The sequence below is a fragment of the Petromyzon marinus genome, chromosome 61 (genome assembly GCF_048934315.1).
Source record: "Petromyzon marinus isolate PM22_M1 ecotype Great Lakes invasive population chromosome 61, UKy_Petmar_22M1.pri1.0, whole genome shotgun sequence".
NCBI classification, from domain to species: domain Eukaryota; kingdom Metazoa; phylum Chordata; class Hyperoartia; order Petromyzontiformes; family Petromyzontidae; genus Petromyzon; species Petromyzon marinus.
This window is the reverse complement of record NC_133727.1, coordinates 6,995,532-7,015,959: the sequence shown is the minus strand read 5'-3', so window position 1 is coordinate 7,015,959 and position 20,428 is coordinate 6,995,532. Positions and strand designations below refer to the sequence as shown.

The following is a 20,428-nucleotide window of genomic DNA, read 5'->3' as shown; positions in this document are numbered from 1 at the left end:
TTGAACAGTGAGAAACAGAATAACAACAAAAACAGAAAAACGCATGTCAAAAATGTTATAAATTGATTTGCATTTTAACGAGGGAAATAAGTATTTGACCCCCTCGCATTCAGAAATATTTCTGGCTCCCAGGTGTCTTTTATACAGGCAACGAGCTGAGATTAGGAGCACACTCTTAAAGGGAGTGCTCCTAATCTCAGCTTGTTAAATGTATAAAAGACACCTGTCTACAGAAGCAATTAATCAATCAGATTCCAAACTCTCCACCATGGCCAAGACCAAAGAGCTCTCCAAGGATGTCAGGGACACGATTGTTGACCTACACAAGGCTGGAATGGGCTACAAGACCATTGCCAAGCAGCTTGGTGAGAAGGTGACAACAGTTGGTGCGATTATTCGCAAATGGAAGAAACACAAAAGAACTGTCAATCTCCCTCCGCCTGGGGCTCCATGCAAGATCTCACCTCGTGCAGTTGCAATGATCATGAGAACGGTGAGGAATCAGCCCAGAAGTACACGGGAGGATCTTGTCAATGATCTCAAGGCAGCTGGGACCATAGTCACCAAGACAACAATTGGTAACACACTATGCCGTGAAGGACTGAAATCCTGCAGCGCCCGCAAGGTCCCCCTGCTCAAGAAAGCACATATACATTCCCGTCTGAAGTTTGCCAATGAACATCTGAATGATTCAGAGGACAACTGGGTGAAAGTGTTGTGGTCAGATGAGACCAAAATGGAGCTCTTTGGCATCAACTCAACTCGCCGTGTTTGGAGGAGGAGGAGTAATGCTGCCTATGACCCCAAGAACAACATCCCCACCGTCAAACTTGGAGGTGGAACCATGCTTTGGGGGTGTTTTTCTGCTAAGGGGACAGGACAACTTCACCGCATCAAAGGGACGATGGACAGGGCCAAGTACCGTCAAATCTTGAGTGAGAACCTCCTTCCCTCAGCCAGGGCATTGAAAATGGGTCGTGGATGGGTATTCCAGCATGACAATGACCCAAAACACACGGCCAAGGCAATAAAGGAGTGGCTCAAGAAGAAGCACATTAAGGTCCTGGAGTGGCTTAGCCAGTCTCCAGACCTTAATCCCATAGAAAATCTGTGGAGGGAGCTGAAGGCTCGAGTTGCCAAACGTCAGCCTCGAAACCTTAATGACTTGTAGAAGATCTGCAAAGATGAGTGGGACAAAATCCGTCCTGAGATGTGTGCAAACCTGGTGGCCAACTACAAGAAACGTCTGACCTCTGTGATTGCCAACAAGGGTTTGCCACCAAGTACTAAGTCATGTTTCGCAGAGGGGTCAAATACTTATTTCCCTCAATAAAATGCAAATCAATTTATAACATTTTTGACATGCGTTTTTCTTGATTTTTTTGTTGTTATTCTGTCTCTCACTGTTCAAATAAACCTACCATTAAAATATAGACTGATCATTTCTTTGTGAGTGGGCAAACGTACAAAATCAGCAGGGGTTCAAATACTTTTTTCCCTAACTGTACTTGGATCATCACGATCATCCTCTCGCATTGTAAAACCTACTTTGTTGTTGGGAATATAACTTCAACTGTAGACTTGTTTTTAACAGTGGCTTTAACCCTGGAGACTTGCGTGGGGAAAAGACTGCACGTTAGTCGGAGGAATGTTGTGCAAAAGTGAATTAAAACTCCTACTTGCCATACAGTTATCAAAACGTTACGCGATTACTGCATTTATTGGATTTCTACATTTAGTGCTACAGCAGCAATAGCAGCAGCTACATCATCGTCATCAGAACAACATCAATGTCAACAGTAGCAGCGACAGCAATGTAATTTCAGCATCCTGATCATGACGGCCATCATCTCCTTAACCGTAAAACTTCATCTGTTGTCGAGAGTTGAGGTTGTTGTGCATGCACAAAGCCAGAGAACTTCACTGGAGATTTATTCCGGGTCACTTTAGCCTGGAGCCTTGCATAGGGAAATGACTGCACGTTAATGCAAAATGTAACCGAAACTCCCTATTTACATATTTTCTGTTTCCTAAATTTAGTATAAACATAATTTTAGCATATCGTGCATTTCTCCATCTAGTGTTACAGCAGCAGTTACATGATCAGAAACAGCAGTAGCATCATCAGCATCTGTCGGGGAGGCTGACCCCCGTCCCCTCGCTCATGTGGGATCCACTGCTCCCCTCTTCCGTGTCCTGGGAGGGTTGCTGTTCACCGACTCCCCCACCCCCCCCCCCCTTCGCTGGGGCCCCTCTGGGCATGATCCGCAGCTGGCGCGTAGCCACCTGGGATTAATTCGCACCCGCTCCCCCTCGCGTGCTCCTCTAAACGCTATGCACGCCGTACGCGCCCGCAGCCACCAAAATTCGACGCGGCTACCTGCCCGGCGCCGCGCACCAATCGCACGCGCGGGACCCGGGGCCGGGGGTCAGAGGGCGGGGGCGTCACTCGTACGCACGCCGCCGATTGGAGGAGATGCCCCGGAGCTGATTTAAAGGGCTGTACGACCACACTCACAGGTACGCCGCCGCTGCACCTCTCGCACACGCTAACCAAAGGTCGCACGAGTAATCTCACGTACCCTCGTACAAGTCCAACGCAGCTCACCACCCACACACGCTAACCACGAGCTACACTCAGCTAACCTCGCATGCACGGTGCCCATCTACCTCGCGTGCACGTTAACTACGAGCTACACAGTGGCGAGCGCACACACGCGGGTAAAATACACGCTCGTACGCAAACACAGGATACCACGACGAGAAGGCTCACAGTACCATGCACCCCTCTCCGTACTCGCAGGGACGACACGACGAGGTTTATTGACTACCGGTGCTTTATTCCCCCGAGAATAATGAAGCTAAACTACCCGCGTCAGTGTGGGCCAGCAGGGCAGGTATAACCTATCTCCCGGCGGTCTAGGACTCAATCTGTCCCCGTCTCTCCCCAATCTCTCTCCCTAAGGGATATTCCCGTTTATCTCACCTCTCTCCTTCGTACTCATGGATCGACTCCGAGGTGCAGGAAGCCGTGGAAAGGCGAGGCTGCACCTAGTCCTGGCTGGGAACGAGGCCTGGCTGCGCTGCAACTCGTCTCACGGACATTCCAGTAGCAGACACGATGACTCCTCCGATCCTTGATTCCAGAAGAACCCGACTACCTGGCCCCTACCTTCCCTGCACTTTTTATTGTTCCCACATCAAAGGTAATGTGCTGCTAATCCGCTGGCCTCTCATCCAATCAGGAGCCTCGGATTTCCCGCTCTTCGCTAATCCGATCGGTGCTCTCTCCGACGTCCGCTTTTCACACACGTTGTACACACACTGTGCAGGGAGAGGGCCCCCCTGCCTTCCCGCCGCTCGCTACTCCGCCCCACCCCTTACCTGCCTGCTGACCAGTGTGTGTTTTGGTTGTCTCCTATCCGCGGTGGCTTAGCAGCCCCGTCGTGACCACGTGATTACAACCCAAGTCACGGCGCCGCAGTGCACACTAGCCTCGGGGGAGGTCGCCCAATTCCCTGGTCGTAGGAAACCGTGAAGTTTGGTCCCATGAGGGGGCTTCGGCCAGGTGACCTCCCCTCGGGGCTCTATGTGGGGGTGTGTGTGTGTTCATGTGGGGGGTGGTGAGGGAAGAGCAGCGTCGGCCCCGTCGCTCGGAGGTGGCGGTGGCGCGGCCACGGCGTCGGCAGGACGGCTTCGCTGCTGCGGCATCACAGTGGCAGGCACGGCTCCGACGGAGCGGCTTCGCTGCTGTGGCACCACACACCATCATCAGCAGAATATGAATTACTGCAGTCACGAAAGCTTTAAATCAAAATTTTCTTTTTTTGTTCACAGTTCAGGTTGCTGTGACTTGTTTTACCAGTGGTGTTAACCCTCGAACCTTACGTGGGGAAAATACTGCACGTTAGTCGGGGGAATGTGGTGCAAAAGTGAATTCAAAAACTACATGAGCAGATAGCTCGTAGTAGGAGGTGTCCACTGCACATTTCGTCATTTGTTGTTTCCACTTTCCTCTCTGTCTTGGCTCTAGTAGTGGTCACATCTTCTGGCACCAATCTCTTAATGATGTCGTCGTCAAACCATTCTCTGTTACCTCTTCCTCTCTTGCCGGTTCCTTTCATTTTTCTGAACAACACACTTTAAATTGTCCTGTTGTTGTCCAAAGAGTGGCAGTTTCCTTCTCATCACTGCCTGCATCATCATCAGGTTGTCTTTAACTACGTGCAACCTTTTTCTCACTTCTACGTTTGTCACTCTTTGGGTCCAGCTAAGATGTGGCATCCTGTAGCAATACATTTCGAGTGCCAATATGTTATCTCTGTTAGTTTTCTTTTAATGCCCAAGCCTCACAGACATGCAAATAAAGCTGTTACTGAACCCGCATGGTCTTAAGATGTTCAGCTTGGTCTTGCAACAGATGTGCTTGCTTCTCCAGAAGCTGGGGTGATCACGTGGCCAGTTGGAGATCCTCATCGAGAATTCGAGGTGGTCGTGGCTAGGGGCGGAGCGAGCCCCGCCACACAGAATATCAGCCTGGCCCCCAGTGGGACCGGCTGCTGTTGTTCATTCAGAAGACTTCACGTCCCTGCTCCACGTTCTAAAGAGTCTCCAACTTTGAGGACCCGGACCCGAGCTGTGGTCCGGTCCGTTGTAGCTAGTTACGTGTGATTAGTGTGGATAGCCTGGTTGTCCACCACCATAGAGTACTATCTGGTGAAGGGGCAGTTACCCCTTCGTGTTAACGTGGTAATGTTAATAAATTTGTTGCCTCCAAAAGTACTTCTGAGTTTCCGTTTGAGCTCACTACACATCTATCATATCAAACTATTTTGCAGCGTAATTAACAGCATACATCTTACACAACTAACACGGTCAAACATGTACCCTTTAAATGAATGCATTTCCCGCTCTGATAAACTTCAAACTGCAGCGTGTTTATCGAATTGTTGTAGAGGGTCGTGGTTTGTTTCAGTTGATTTATTTTGGTATAGCCCTGTGAGCCATTCGGCTCTTGAATCGGGTGCAGCCACAACAAACAAAAAAAACAAAAACACGAACAAGAAAAACATCTTAAAGTGACTATGTGACTTTGCAAACAGAAAATCCATGAAAAACAGCAAAATATTCCTGAAAAAGCACCGTACACCAACGCTATGTGCAAAAATCCCAGTGGGATGCAAGTCAAACAACAACATTAACCACAGGAAAATTTAGAATAAGGCCATCAGTCTAACTCCGTACTACAACAAAACAAACATGTCCAAACCAAAAAACGTTTTCGAAATAAAAAAAAATGAAGCCATAATTGCGACATGACAGTGATCACAGGGACTGTGACCGAATATGTACAATAAACTACATAAATAACATGTAACACCAAATCATAGAGCCATAGGTGGCTGCATGAGTTACTCCACAACAACAGAAGCATCAGTCGGAGTAGCAAATTTTTCAATGCACCTTTAAGATCAGCACGCTAAATCAAAATACAGATAATACTTTGCAGCGTCATCTGGAGCGAAAACATTTTATTTTATTTTACGCCAATGAATAGCAGTGGCAGCTAGGGGTGTACAACTCCTCTAGAGCAGTTTTGAGAGAATATCTCATTGGTAGCGATTCAAGTTGCAGTTTATTGGCAATAGCATTCCAGACCCTGGGGGCATCAATAGCAAAGGCCCTTCCTCCAGTTTTTGTACGGCAATAGGGAATGTGAAGCTGGTAAATGAGTGAAGACCTGAGGTCAAATTTGTTCTTTGAAACAGAGAGGAGATCCAGCAGGTAGTCTGCGGATATTTTTTGTAAGTGCTTCGAGCAGATGTAGCTGAAAGTAGGATAGAGCACCTTGAGGAGCGTTGCCCTCGACCCCCTCCGGGAGGCTGTACGCTTTCACTTGGCACTCCCGTCCCTTACCGGCCAGTCTGTTGTGCGCCTCCTCAAGCTCCAGCAGCCTGGCTTCGTGGGTCTTCATTTCGCCGCTCTGCTCGTCTAGCGTAGTGTGAAGGGTCGTATATGGCTGCCTCCTGCTTCTCTACCCTCCTCAAAAGTTTCTCGACCTCTCGTTGGGGACCTGAAGCAGGCCAGTATTCTCTTCGGTTTTTTTTTCCAGAAGGGATTATAAGAGCTCTCGTTCCTCCCACTCGTGTCTTCGGTGTCAACTTGAACGGAGAGGCCAGCGGAGACGAACCCGTGGCTTTTTTCCCGGGGGATCTGTCTTCAATGGAGCAGGACGATACGGAGAGGAAGTCCCCTTGGCCTAGCCATGAGGTCAGGCTCGAGTTGCTTACTGAGGCGCCTACACCTAAGCAGTCTGTGGAACACCCTAGGAAGCTCTAAAGTAGAAAACAAGCTTTTCATAGGCCCCCTATAAAGTGCTCACTCGGCCATGACTTCACCGGAACTCGTTTAATTAACACTTTTAAAATAAAAAATCACGACGCAAACTGAATATTTGATTCCGAATCGGTTTAATCACCACCACCATGACGCAGTAGCAAGGCTCGCACATCGCAGTGCAGCTGCTGGGCTGAATCATGTAAATAATCAAACCTAGAAATATCCTTGATGTACCCACAAAAGTCACATTGAGTCTCGGGACTCAGCTCCGTTTTGCATTAAGGTGTTTGATCATTTCCAAGCATCAGGTTCCGCACGGAGAAGGAAACAGGAGAAATGCACAAATGTTGAGAAGTTTGCTTGGCGTTAGAAGTCAGTACAGAAAATTTGGCCCCACACCTATCACAATAACGAATCAGTGTTTTACGGGGGCACGCTAAGCGAGGTCTGCCTGTATTAAAATGTACTTCCATCTACGAATCGTGATGTAACAATTTTTACGTGTAACATGCCCCACGGTTTTTCTTGATCTAGAAGGAGAGAGAACAACTGATGATCTGTGTGCTGACGATGGTGGTGATGATGATCTCGTAATGGCTGTTCACTTCGAGGAGTGGGAGAGTCTGATGGAGAACCTTGATCGTTCCAATAAGAGGTAGGGCCTTACCATTTGCCCTACCAAATCTAAGCAGTACCTGCCTGGATATTTTGTATATCTTCAAGTACTCCACCCCCCTCAACTCCGCATGATACGCAGTTGTGGAAAGAGTGGAGGTGTTCCCATACCTGGCCAATTTGGTTATGACCAGCTCCGATTTCAGAGCAGAGGTCTTACTCTGAATTAGTCCAGGAACATACCCTTTTTTTCAGCTGCATGGCGCTGTATAGAAGCTACATGGCCTATCACTCTGTAGTGACTTGTAGCGTCATTCCCGTGCACACACACACGCGTGACGTCACTATGCGGGGGAGCTTCACTACCACACGGGTCTACACATACACACATGACGTCATCCCGTCTGGATACGGGAATGACATCATGGCCGGTTCAGGGGATCTGGAGGCCGTGGGTGAGTGCCGCGGGGGTTGTGTGAGGCCGTGGCACTCTTGAGTGAACCCGGCTGGACACGAGACGGGATTTAAGGTTGGGGCCGGGGCCCCAGGGGCACCTTGGGTGCCACGTGGACAGGAGAGGAGCTTCTCGAGAGTTCTCAAAGGTGGGCGTGGCCGGGGTGTGGCCCGGACACCCCGAGGCGCATATAAGCGGCTTCCGCACCGGGTTCGGGGCTGCTCGTGTCCGGGAAGAAGATGCCTCATGAAGACGCCTCGTGAAGAAGAGTCAAGCCTCAAGTCAGCGTGGCCAACCAGTAGCCCTTCTGGCTTGGCCACGCTAGTATCCGAGAGTCAAGTGTTAGTGAGTGATGGTGTGTGTGAGCGAGAATAGGTCGGTGGTCACCACCCTATGTTAAGTGTTGCATTGTGTTAATAATAAATAGTGTTGCCTCCCAAGAAGTTGCGAGTGTGCCTAATTCGAATCCATTACAACTCCATACAAAACTCTGTTTTTGTTCTTCCATAGTTGTCCTCTCCCTCCCAACAATGCTCTCTCGAAAGCGAAATGTGGCCATTATTTCGGCATGACAAACACAACATTGAAAGCAAAACATCAAAAGTGTAATGACTACACGAAAGGCAAGAACCTCAGGGTCCAACAGTTTATTTCTCAAGGGATATTGACAAATGCAGAGCCAGGAGTGGTGGAGGTGGTTCGGCCTGCAGATGCAGGGGTGGTATCGATGGATCGACCGACAGATGCAGGGGTAGTGGCGGTGAATCTTCTAGTAGTAGCCGACCGTTGGAGTTCTCGAATAAAATTACGCAATTTGGCGATCCTTTGGGCTTTGGCACAGGCGGTGGTGGTGGCACCAATGTTGATGGTGGTGGATCTCCCGGCAGAAACTGGGGAGGCAGTGGTGCATCTACCAGCATGAGCTGGGTTGGTGGTGGCAGTGAGGGAGCTGCCAGCAGCAGCTGGGGTGGCAGCGTTAGATCTCGTGGCAGCAGCCGGGGGGTTGGATCTGTATGTGGCGACCGTGGTGGTAAAGGGGGCGATTAATCTCCAGGCAGCAGCCGGGGTGGTGGTGACGGTGAGGGAGCTGCCAGCAGCAATTGGGGTGACAGCGTTAAATCTGCCAACATCAAGCGCCATAGCGGTGGGGGTGAATAATATGCCAGAAGCAGTCGGGGTGGGGGTGTTGATGCATCTCCCAGCAGCATCCCTGGTGGTGGCGGCGGAACTGCATGTGGCTGCCAGGGTGGCGTTGGAGGCAGTGGTGGTGTTGGTGGAGACCGTGGCCGTGGCTTTCTCCAGCTCGTTGAGCTGTCGACGCATCATCTCCAACTGCAGATGGAGCTCTGCATTTTCCCGTTTGTATCCTTGGGTACAGGCAAATCATCAACAGTTTGGTCAACATTAGCCTCTACATGAGCCTTCTAATCATCGCAACTCTTCAAACTATATCGCTTATATAATGTACATAATTTCAGTCACACCAAAAAATACATATAACACATCAGGGCTGTGGCAATTACAGCTTCGTAATAGCAATATCTTGCCTGTCCACAGAAGCCCATGAACTAACGTTGCACATACAAACCCACAGACTCAGAGGCCCGTAGACTGAGTCACATATAGCGGAGAATAGGGGCAGGAACGCTGTGGTGGAAGTGAAAATATGAACCCAACTGCGTCCTTCTCAATGGAACCAGGGACAGAAGTGTCATCATAGGCTTTCCTTCGCAGTCGAGGATTAATATCTTCCATAGAAAAGTTGGATTTTCTGTGGGTCTAAAGATGGATGAAGAGACCAACCTGGGATCGACAGATTCTGCCGCAACTTGGGCACGTGTCCAGAAATAGTGGTGGGTGGAACTGCGTTAGTAAGTCGGGCTGCGGCATGCTGTTTCCACCAGTCCCGCTTTTCCTCTTCCTGTTCCTGATGTTGAGTTTCAAAATGTTTGGCTCCTTGAAATAGACTCTGTCTCCACCTGAGGTGATCCTGGGCAAGAGACTCCCATGAGTTGGTGTTGATGGAGCACTTCTTCATGTTGTCCTTGAGGACATCCTTGAAGCACTTTCTCTAACGGCCTTCATCCTCCCACTGAATGAAGTTTGACAGCTTTTCATTTGGGCATTGGTGGAAGAGGTCTTGCTTAATCGAGTCCTTGAGACCTTCAATGTTAAAATTCTGTAGGCATCTCTTCCAAAACAGCTGTCATTTGGGAGCCAGTTGTATGGACATGGTTGAGCAGGTGAGTCGATGATCAGTCCAGCAATCATCAGCTGCTAGAACAGCCTGGGTGATGCAGATATCTGTGCGATCCCGGGCATGGACAATGACGTAATCTATCAAGTGCCAGTGCTTCGATCACGGATGATGCCATGATGTTTTATATTTGTTTTTATGGCAGAACAGGGTGTTGATGATGATGAGTCCATGTTCCGTGCATTTAGTCAAGAGGAGGATGCCGTTGGAATTGACTTTATCCATTCCTTCCTTGCCGATGGTTCCATTACAGAGGTTTAAGTCTCTTCCAACTCTGATATTAATATCAACGAGCAGAATAAGTTTGTCTCCCACGAAAACGGGAGAAAGGACCTGGTCAAGATTGGCATAAAATTCCTCTGTGGTTTCATAATCGGAGTGAAGAGTCGGGGCATATGCGCTGATGACAGTGGAATATTGGCTCCCCACCACTTTGAGGATGAGGCGCTCACTGATTCTGATAGTTTTGTTTCCACCGCAGTAATGGGGATCCTTCTGAATGTGGTTATCCAGTCGGAAAAGAGTGAGACAGACTGTTAAGGGAAACTTTTTTAGCCCGTTCCCCACGTGGGGTGAGCAGAGTGGATCCTTAAAAAGGACTGCTTAGTCGCAGTTACAGAAACACACTCTTTTCTCCACCGAGTGTTAGACGACCATCTTGCAGCTGCCGCCTTTGTGCTAGTTTGTGGCTAGAAGCTTCCAGACTTCACAATCGTGCTCCCGTCGTCACTAGCTGGTCGCCAAAGAATTGTATTGAATGTGCAAGAAGATATTGTTCCTTTAATGAAACACGCCTGTACGTGATTTATTTTATTGTGGAGAAGCTGTTGTACAGCAGCTTCCACGCAGTTCTTGATAGAACGGGCCCATGAATGCAATGGCAAGGAGATCAATACGATTGGAGATATCGTTCTGCTGCTGTCTTGGTCCGCCTTCACAGCTGTTGAGATGTTAACATCTTGTTCCTCCTGCTCTATTGAGGACTTGTTAACCCATGGTATGCTTATTATAATGGTGGCCTATACTCGCCATGTCACAGCATAGTTAAAGGGTATATGTCGCTTTTCAAGAGGAAAAGCATTGGAATCTACAGTCCTAACCACACCCAGGTGGTGCTGTCACTGCTTGGTACACAACTGCTTATCTGCCAGGGTGGCCGCTGCTTATTTTGCAGCTAACCTTGACAGAAGGTCGTTCCACTATCCGCCACCTGCGGAGATGCTGGGTAGCAGTGCAGGTCTACCACCAAATTGTAGTGGCGGATTATCAATATATATCTACATACATAATTCACAAGTATGAAAACATAAGAATAGGTTTTACCCTTTCTGGCATTAAATCAGGTGTTAGGATGTTCAAACACCAAATAAATACCTTCGTAAGGAATCAAGTCTGCATTCACCACACACACTTGTGGAGAACATGCAAACAAACATCCTCTGATAATATATAGTCTTTGACATTGATTGGCCTACACCAGAGACAGTCTTCTTTATGGCCTAGCCTCACCAGTATTAGACCAGAGAACGCAAAAAGGCGAATAGTACAAAGACAATGCCCTATCAGAGCATTTATAGCACGGGGCGAGCAGCTATATCATGAGACCTCTTTGCCAGTATCAAAGTATGAAAAATAGGAATAGGTTTTACTATTTCTGGCAATAAAACAGGTGTTAAGATGCAAGAGTCGGTCATCTTACGGATCTCGCAAATGGAACAAGGGAGAAAAACGTAGGGACAATTGTGTAACATGCCTGCGAATATGTTATTGTATTAAATGAAGGTGCAGCTGAAACAGGCAAAATATGATCATTTCTGAGTCAATGCCTGCGCCCCGCCTTGTGCTCAGTCTCAGTACGGTCCAGGTCCAGTTGACTGGGCTCCATGACCCAGTCAACGCAGCCTCGATTTCTGGAGGAGCTCAATGATGGGACTGTGTCTTGATTTTTAAAAGGTTCTGTGAGCTCGCACAATCCAGTGTCTCTCCACAACCGGCCAGCCTGAATGTATCAAAACCAGGCCCAGATATTCCTTTAGAAGGCTCCACGTTTCTCAAGAATAGAGATGGGAGGTTATAACTGTGGCCAAGAAGACCCGAAGCTTTGTATGGAGTCACAGGCTAGGTATCTTACACAGCTCATGAAAATATAATGCTGCTCGAATAAGTCAGATTGAGACCTTGGCTGCCAAACTCAAGTTGGTTATTAGCAGACTGCCCAAATACAGAAACTTCAAACTCTCTCCACAACTGCCCCATCACACGTGCATACATACAGACAAACAGACATGCACATAGACCCTAAGACTCACAAGACAAATAGATGTGTACAGAGACACTTAGACTTGCAGAGATCCATTGACTTAGAATGAGACCCATGTATGTGCATACAGGCCAATACACACACTGAAATGAATATACTCACCTACAGGGAGAACCACAGAAGCACATAGACACATAAACACGCTCTGAGGCACGCTGACACGCTCAGAGACACATTGACACGGAAACAAAAAGACACATCCTCCATATAGCCTTAACAGACTGTTGGGGCAAGTGTAGTTAACTAAAACCTATGAAGGCCGGCACGTATATGAGGGGGTGGGTGGCGAACACCACGTCCGATCGCCTTTATCTCCCCAGTGGCAATGTTTTTACACGCTATACCAGGTACAAATTTGAGGCTAAGTCGACCTCAGGGAGGGCCAGGACTGGTTTATATAATTATTACTGGTGTTAGCCATGAGCGGGTATCGAACTCGGGTCGTCGGGTGTGTAACGCAGCGCGCTAACCGCTACCCCACCGTTCCCCACATAAACACGCACACGGATCCATAGACACACACATAGACTGATGATAGAATCCCTTACACAAAGATTTACAGGTGCACATAGACACACACTGAGACCGAGAGATGTGCACAGGGACACATAGAAGCACACATATATACTTAGACACGCAGAGCCACTGAGGTGCACACAAACACAGACTCGCACATAGCCCTTGAGACTCACGACTCACGTCGAGACCGATATACGCGCTTACTGTAGCTATTGTTGACGTAAAAGTAGAGCACGGCCCAGAACATCACGGACGCTGCCGTGAACGCCAAGATTGCAGCCATCACTGCGTCGATGCCCATGGAGGGGTTAGCTTTTGGGGGCAGCTCGCAAGGGCAGCTGTCGCAGGGATTCTCAACGACATCTCCTTCTTCTCCTCCTACAGTGCTGATCCAGTTGTACAACATTCGCCAGAGGAGGTCAAGCAGCACCTCGGAATTCCCCATCCTCGCTTGCGAGCTGCTGTGCGTGTCTGACCGTTGTCTCCGAGTGGCGTCGCAAGAGTGACGTCACGGTCACGTGAACGTGACGTCACCGCAAGTTTCCGGTGGGGGCGTTCCCCTAGAGCACGGTCACGTGGGCTACTGCAGCCACACTGCTTGTTACGTAACAGACCGGCGTTTTGAACCCCACTCTCCACCTCTACTAGGGGAACTCGATTGTTCAGGGTGCTGTGTGGACTTCTCTTTAGCGTGGCCGTTGCTGCTGCTGCTCCCGCATGAATACACTGGCGGCGTTGTGTTATTCACGACGTGACAACTTTCATTGGCTATGTCGGGTGGAGGAGGGGTGTACGAAACTAAGAGTGTGCGTTCAGAGACAAATCCGTGCAAGACAGACAGGGGGCCGTCCATAAATGACGTCACGCGATTTTGGACGATTTTTTTGACCCCCCCCCCCCCCTCGTCACACGGCGTCACAAAAAGTCAGACCCCCCCCCCCTCAAATATGACGTCACAAAGTGCTGCTCCCCCCTCCCCCAAAAAAATATATAAAGCATGCTTCAAATCGCTTAAAACTATTGTCATTGTTGTGCGTATTTAATGTGGCGCTGCACTCTGATGTTGTAGGAGAAAACATTTATTAAAAAAGTCAATTTAATTAAGTAGATCGTGTTGTGTCTATATTTATTTTAAGTTGCGCATTTTGATGTGACGTCATATTTCTCAACCCCCCCTCGTCACACATCGTCACAAATGTCTGACCCCCCCCCCCGCCCAGGTGCGTGACGTCATTTATGGACGGCCCCACACTTGTTGTCTGATCGTCTTTGTTGTTGTTTATATTTTCCTCAGGGACTGTTGTATATTATTATTTAGGGTTTTTTTTGTCGAAATGTAACTCAACGTCTTTAACACAAGCGGCCCGCTTTCTTTGCAAATTAGTTGTAACATTTAATTTCGTTATATACTGTGCACATTTAAACAATAATAATAATAAAACGTTCATAGCAAGGCGCGCGCTAGGCGCTGAGGTAATAACATTTTAAAATAAAAACCGCCACGCACGTGACCACGGATACACCGCCCCCACCCCCCCTCCACCAGTGGGGGGGGGGGGTCTCGCGCCCACTGCTCCCTGCCCATAAAAGGGCTTGAGACGTCACGACCCAAGCCCCTCCCAAACTCTACGCGCCTTGCAGTCCACCAGCATTGGTTCCAGCAAGGCTGACGCTGCTGCTGGTGACGCACTGAACGTTAGCGTCTCTGATTAGTGTGGTTGACTATATACGGTGCAAAAGAAATTCAACATACACACAAACGAGAGATGGTGCCTTACCATACGGCATACGCCCTACCAAATCGCAGCAGTACCTGCCTGAATAGTTTATGTCTTCAAGTACTCCCACCCCCTTCAACTCCGCATGATAGGGCAGTTAAGGAAAGAGTGGAGGCGTTCCCATACCTGGGCAGTTTCGTTATGACCAGCTCCGATTTGAGAGCGGAGGTCTTACTCTGAATCAGTCGAGTGGTATAACCTTTCTTTTTCAGTGGCATAATGCTGTAAAAACCTACATGGCCTATCACCCCAAAGAAAGCTCCGGTTTTTTCCTTCCACAGTTGTCCTCTCCCTCTCAGCAATGCTCTCTCGAAAGCAAAACGTGGCAATTATTTCGGCGTGACAAACACAACATTGAAAGCAAAACATCGAAAGTGTAATGACTACACGTCACGGTCCAACAATTTATTTCTCGACGGGTTTAGAACACAAGAGAATTAACAATTTGAACAGCAGTTTAGATATCCGTGTGTTTGCGTGTGTTGTATCTTCCGATTTTCAGTTGGTGGCTATTAAAATTAACAGCCATCAGTTAAGGTTAGGATAGGGTCTCAGGAGAAAGGATTTATAATCAGGAAGGAGTGGGTCTAAGCAATAAGGATGCCTGGTCAGGAAGGACTGGGTCTATTGGAAGTAATTTACATATCCGTTTATTGGGTCTTCTTAGGCTATTTTGTCACAGGTGGTGATGGAGGTCGATCTGATGGCGGTGGTGACGGGCGCTTTGGTGGCGTTGTCGGTGGTGGATCGGCCTGCAGACACGGGGGGTGGTGGTGGATCTTCCAGTGGTGGCCGACCAGTGAAGTTCTCGAACAAATTCATGGAGTTTGCCTTACCAAGTGGCTTTGGCACCAGCAGTGGTGGCGGTGGCATCGGTGTTGATGGTGGTGATGGATCTCCTGGCAGTGATCCGCTATATTGTTTGAGTGTTCGAGGGGCAGATTAAGGACCCCTTTAGATTTGTGTGTGGGCTTTTACGTAAATACCTGATTCTATGAAAGCCACGCATGTGAAATTGTTGGTATTCCTGAAGTTTAGCATATATCTCTGAAGCTCAGAAGCTGTGACACAGAGCCAATTAAAGCGATTTCTGACAAGGGTCACCTACCCTAGCCAGGGCACTGCTGTGGTGCAATCATTAGCACTAGCGCAGTTGCCAATACGGAGGTCGACGGTTTCAATCGACCTCCCGGCATGGCAGTTGCAATCATGGTGCAAGTTTCTTAAATCCTACCTGGCTGTGGTTTAGCCTGGGTGGGGGAAAACTAAGTATTGTTGTTTAAGCTCACGGAGCCACATGGTGCATTCAGTTGGGACACAGACCTGGGCCTAGGTGCTGTGCTGGGCCAGGACTTTACTGGGCCGGCAGAGCCGGCTTCCCAATGGCAGTGGAAACCAGGCATAAGTAGACTGGCCACATCCTACTTAATCAGAATAACAAATAGCAACACTGAAACCTATTGGCAGACCAGTTAATGCCCACTTGCAGGCCGGTGCTCTGTTCACTTTGTCTTGCAAAGGGCAGCTGCCATTAGTAGGTCCCCTAGGCTAAACAATCCCGTTATAAGACATGGGTACAATATGAATGCAAGTACTGTATTAGAATGATCTTGAGTTTCAGTCCATCTTCCCTACAGGGTCAATAAAATACGTACCACATTGTGGGGACGTCAACAACGGTTGTCCGACGATGGAGAGACTCGCGCCTAGCATAGGATTGTGAAATTTCCATCAAGGGCTCATTGCAGTAAAACAGGAGATAATCGCTGTCTTGTCTCATTTGAGCAGGAAATGTCTTAACTTTTAGGTTGCCTCTAACCCAGTGGCAGCAGCATAACTATCGTGGGGGGCAGGGGGTGCCTTGCCCCCCCCTCCTCGGTAGCCAAAGCTACGAGTTGGGGGGGTGCATGAAAGATAAAAAAAAAATTTAAACATGGTTTAAATAAAAAAAATTAAAAATAATTTCACGTACTTTCCTCGTTTTAGTTGAATGTAATTAGAGCGGTAACATAATATGGCAAAGATGTTACTGTGAAGCTGTAGTCGCGGTTTCATTGTGCAAAAGTGGAGCGCCCCTACAGCAATAAATGTTCGAGACCGTGAGTGTAACGACGACGTCATTAGTAGGCAAGAGGAGTCTGCGATATTTCATAGCCTGGGTGAGACCGTGCATGACGAATCAGATATTGGGGCCCCAACCAGACTGATTGCAGCACCGCCTGAGCAGATAATGTCGATACTCCACCACTGATAATGTAGTCACTTCGCCACTTGGTGGCGACCCGAGTGAGTTGTATTCGTGCCATACCCGAGCACGCCTGCGAGGGTCCGCTTGCCACGACGTGCTGCCACAGTGAAAGTGGAGCCAACTCCAGCACCTGCCGTGAGGCCACAGGGTTCAGGGTGCCAAAGAGACGTCTTGGGAGCTGCAGTACATGGTACGAGCCCCCTGAGCCCACTTAGTCGACTTGGATTTATGCTGAGACTTCAATGGAACGTCATCCACCGTCCTAACAGTTAACAGTTCTCACTGTTCGTACGCAGGCCGCTAGCATTGGGAACTGTAGTGGTCAAGTAAATGAAGAGCAGGCTAATTAAAGATGCATGCAAACTTGTGTTCATTTTGGCCAAGTTACATGAACAGCCTGTTCACAATCACTGCCAATGGATGGAAAACACCCCGACTCCTCCCTTACAAACTCATCGAACCTCCACCTCGCCAGGCATGCAGCGTGCACGTGCAAGTACTAAAGCGGAGCGTAACGAGCGCGCGCGTGTACACATACTTAAACCACTTTCCTCACCACCCGTGTACAAAACCCAGAGTTAATTACCATACCCCTCTTTCCACTAGTGATATTAGTCGGCCGCCATATTGGATGGTTTTTCCACTAGCCATTTGCAGAGCAGAGCCAGAACCGAGCAGCGGTACGCGGGCCTCACGATACATTCTTAAGGAACGTGATGCGATGGACGTGGCCCCTTACAGTAGCTCGTTCGCCGCTTGTTTCAGAGATTCGTGGTTTGGTTCAATCAGCCGCCCCGATTATTATAATGCCGGTGTAACAAACGGAATACCATGCTGTCTGCTGAAGTGGACGTTGAGTATCCCTTGATGTGAGTCACAAGAATGGCCAAATGTGTGTGGGCATTAGGGTCCAAATATGCGAAATGCCAAAAATTACCCGCAAGTAACTCATTTGGAACGATGCAAAGGGATCATCGCTCCCTTTTGGCAGAATGATACCCTCAGTTCATGGTTGCAAATGAGACTCATTCTGGCCTCTTGCTCTCACCGAGTTAAGTACACTTTATTAATCTGGCTCATGGCCAAGCAAGGCCAGGGCAAATGATTTGTTCATCGTGTGTGACGTCAGTTAGTACGCTGTGAGGACAGTGTCACCGCGTCATCTACATGCGACTCAACATAGTCAATTGCGTGTGACGTCAACAGCGCGGCTCGGATTCTACCATGGAAAAAAACAGCCTGGCTGGCTCTGCTCTGTCGAAACTCAAGTCTATAGTGGAAGAGAGATACAAGTAAGCAAATGCTGAATCGTGTTCAGACTTTGTAGCTCATCATAGTGCGCTACTGCACAGGGGTGGGCAAACCACTTTGCTAAAAAGTAGCATGTACTAATTCTACAAATCGATTAAAAAAATATTTTCTATCCTTGACTCTCTACCCATCAAACTCATATCTCAACGTGTCCCCCCTTTCATTAACGGGGCTTCAATTCATGCCACCGTCAATGCCTCCAGCATTTCTCATGCCCTCAAGAATGCTGCTGGTAGCTCCTATACTCAGTCTTTAATGCTAGGCCATGACATTTTGGAAAATGTCCATTGCATCTCAAATCTAGCTTGAAAAGTACTCGAAAGGGTTACAAAGTCAAAGCTCAAACAATGTCCTCTATAGTGGTCTCCACAGTAACGTAAGCCTGGTTTTTAGCCAAGGACAATCTGTATAAAGACACTCCTCCTACGTGTGGTCAGTTATTGTCTCTCCCCTGATCATGGGTCTTTCGTCTAGTTTTCCCAGACTAGGTTATAGGCATTGCATAACTACCACCGCCTTTGGATAATCTTGTGGGAGACTGAATGCCAGTTGTTGTAAGACTTGGGCTGTGAGGTGACCAGCATTCGTAGTACAAATTCTTGATTCTATTACAGGATCATTCATTCAGTAAAGCGCTAAAAACGCATGGCTTTCATTACGCGATTAAGAACGTAGACAATGTGGGTTTTAAAAATAACCTTGAAAATTAGTGAATGGGCCGGTATTATTTATTAACGTATTTCTCAACACACGTTGGTCACGTCACACGCATCTCCACAATGCAGCCTGTTTCATGCACGGCGGTCACTCATCCTAGAGCTAGCCAGGTTCATACTGCTTAGCTGCTGAGATCGGGCACCCATTCCGGGCCATTTATCACGAGCTATCCCGAGTGTGGGCAGCCAGAGGTGTGGTGGCACAGCAACATCAATTGTACCGCTGCTGTGCCCTCACGTCTATGCCTCCCCTGCCTTTAGACAACCCGCACGAACCAGCGTGGTGAAGTATGGTCAAATAGCCTCCCCCCCCCCCCCACCAACAATGAGTGCAGTGTAGGCATTGGCGTAATTCACGGGGAGCAGGACTCGCGGTTCGTGCCACTGGGTACTGTGCAGGCTGTGGGGGTGCGGAGTTCTCTCCGCGTCGGAATACGGTGCCAACCCTCCACCCCCGAGGTTGGGATGAACGAGACGGTGGAGCTGGCAGGAGTGTAGAAGTATATACCCATCTTCTTGGTTCTTTCGGTAAAGTCACGTTGAGCTTCCTTCGCGCTGTACGTAGCTAACTGAGATCATCCAAGTGCCATTGAATGCGTCGCCACTCACCTGACATTCAGTTTCCCCAAAATGATGTTATTCTTTGACTAAACTACTAAACAGTAACAAATAAAAAAAGGAATTATTTGTTTGTTAACACATTAAAGTGTACAAAAAGCTAAATAATAACAATAATTAAGAAAATTCAGAAACCCAAACCCAATTAACCTGCACCAAAAGCATTGCGGTGCTTCTGTGCACGTTGAAGAGTGACATTGGCCAGCAACCTGTGCATCCGTGCGTGGGTGTGTGCGCAAGGACGTGTGCATGCATTTGAGTACGTAGCTGCGTGTGCCCATGTGTAGAATTAACCCATTAACACCTGAGAACAGACCCAGGTGTTATGGGTCTGCCACAGCAAGCCTTGACACTTCACGCGGTGGCTTCAAAGTGCACCGAGCCTCGCACAAACGCCGTGGTGACATCCCCGCCACTTAGCGGGCAAACGGCAACCATTGTTGTTGTGTTTAGAGGGTTACCCATACATGCCAAGTTGATATTCTGGTTGCTGACCATTGGGGAAAGGTGTTTCTGGTGAGTCTGCGCTCCCGCGTGTGGATGTGCACCGTGCGTTTCCCCCTTAGAAGATTCTCTCGGATTCTGCAAATCGGACGGTCTTGGTCGCCTTCTCGCTCGCGACTCTGTTGTCTCCGTGGTGTCCGGCGTTCTGCGGAAGGGGTCGGGGGAAAGGCCAAAGATCGAGACGTCATCGTGGCCAAAGCCGCAGACGCCACCGCTGCACCTCGCGGCCAACGTTCTCTACGCTTAGCCAGATCTCACAGCTTCTGCGCAGGAGAGGCACTCAGCGACCTCCAAAATATGCCCCTGATGGTCTCCCACCATCTGCCCCTTGGGTCTTCCCCTTAGTCATGGGACTCAACCACAGGGAGAGGTGGGAAGCAAACAAAGCCGAGTTGGTACCAGTGCCAAGGAAGTCACATCTATGAGTCATCAATATCAATAGCAAAATACATCAGAGGGTTCTTTATTCATTAATTCATGGCTCATTATAACGCGCACACATTGGACTTGAAAATGACATTCGGAGGTGCAGGAGAGTAAATTAAAGAAATAATTTTTCAGACAGAAGGTTAACAACGATGCTGATGTGTGGCACAGTGAGAGGAAGGATAGGAACTGCTGGTGACAAAGACAAAGATCCCCCATATAGCCTAAACAGACTGTTGGGGCAAGTGCTGTTTGTGGGAAAATATGAAGGCTGGAATAGCACACGAGGGGGTGGGTGGCTAGCACCATACCCGACCTGCTTT

General features: G+C 48.6%; 1 protein-coding gene across 1 annotated transcript; it reads right to left on the bottom strand.

Annotated features, from left to right (window-relative positions):
• Positions 1-8,040: 8,040 nt before the first annotated feature.
• On the bottom strand, positions 8,041-13,337 carry LOC142906060 (uncharacterized). Its single transcript, XM_076053504.1, has 2 exons — positions 12,709-13,337; positions 8,041-8,775 (listed from the first exon to the last, which is right to left on the bottom strand). The coding sequence occupies exons 1-2, from the start codon at positions 12,947-12,949 to the stop codon at positions 8,063-8,065; spliced, it is 954 nt and encodes a 317-aa protein (XP_075909619.1). The 5' UTR covers positions 12,950-13,337; the 3' UTR covers positions 8,041-8,062.
• Between the last annotated feature and the right edge of the window lie 7,091 nt (positions 13,338-20,428).

What these genes read in the sequence shown, in the direction of transcription:
- LOC142906060 (XM_076053504.1), bottom strand. Translation starts at nt 12,949, where the DNA reads ATGGGGAATTCCGAGGTGCTGCTTGACCTCCTCTGGCGAATGTTGTAC. An exon ending in TTACGTCAACAATAGCTACA is followed by an intron (nt 8,776 to 12,708) that starts GTAAGCGCGTAT and finishes CCTGTACCCAAG; the next exon opens with GATACAAACGGGAAAATGCA.